Consider the following 813-nt stretch of genomic DNA (forward strand, 5'->3'; position numbering starts at 1 on the left):
GGTCGGTCGCTTGTGTTTGTGTGTTAGATATTCTTGTATGCACACGACGCTCTTCCGATCTTCGTGGGCATACAGAATAGTTCTGTATGCCCACGACGCTCTTCCGATCTGGGGGGGGGGGGGGGGGGGGGGGGGAGGGGAAGCACTATCACATCATGTGATAGTACACCCCCAACTGCTGTTGCCACACTGCTATCTGTATCTAGGAGCTGTTTAATAGCATCTCTGCATCCTAGGGATGATCTCCAGGGATATTTCCCCTCACCAGTTTTTGTTCCAGGTGTGAGCAAAGGCTGTGATGAGCACCAGCTGCAGTAGGATGAAAGCGAAGCCTCCACAGATACCCACATAATGCCATGCTGCAGGGTGAGCTCCAATAAGTAAATATAGTTCTACTCCAATTTATCATTGGATATACTTCTCCCTCCCTGCCTCCCCTTCCCACCACCCCCAGCTGATGAGCCAAGGTTAGAATGAGGGCTGAAGGTTACCTGGAAAGATATGCTCATCTGGGATATAGAAGGCAGCAGTACAGAGCCCCAACAAGACCAACAGCTTCAGGAGCCAGAAGCTGGGTCACAGGAGAGAGAACACATGCTCAGGGCAGAAGGAGTAGGAAGGGATAAAAATTATTAGAAGAGAAGGAATATTAATAGCTGACATTTATGGAGCACTATAAGGTTAATGAAACATTTATCTCATTTAATCCTTACAGCTTGGTAAGGTAAGTAGTAACCACATAGTAACAGAGATCAGGTTACAAGACAGACAGAGACAATGGGGTTATGATTGCTAGAACTTTGTCTTCTCCTA

General features: G+C 47.2%; 1 protein-coding gene across 1 annotated transcript in view; it reads right to left on the bottom strand.

Annotated features, from left to right (window-relative positions):
• The window catches only part of SERINC4 (serine incorporator 4), a 5,301-nt gene that overhangs the window by 3,409 nt on the left and 1,079 nt on the right, over positions 1-813 (bottom strand). Inside the window, exons 3-4 of the mRNA XM_069105670.1 lie at positions 492-571; positions 266-359 (exon numbers count right to left, since the gene is read on the bottom strand). Of these exons, the coding sequence (XP_068961771.1) occupies positions 266-359; positions 492-571 (174 nt within the window). The remainder of the gene's footprint in view (positions 1-265; positions 360-491; positions 572-813) is intronic.

The sequence above is a fragment of the Petaurus breviceps genome, unplaced genomic scaffold (assembly GCF_028583685.1).
Source record: "Petaurus breviceps papuanus isolate PSGF00001 unplaced genomic scaffold, PetGlider_PUasm1.0 77, whole genome shotgun sequence".
Lineage (NCBI taxonomy): Eukaryota > Metazoa > Chordata > Mammalia > Diprotodontia > Petauridae > Petaurus > Petaurus breviceps.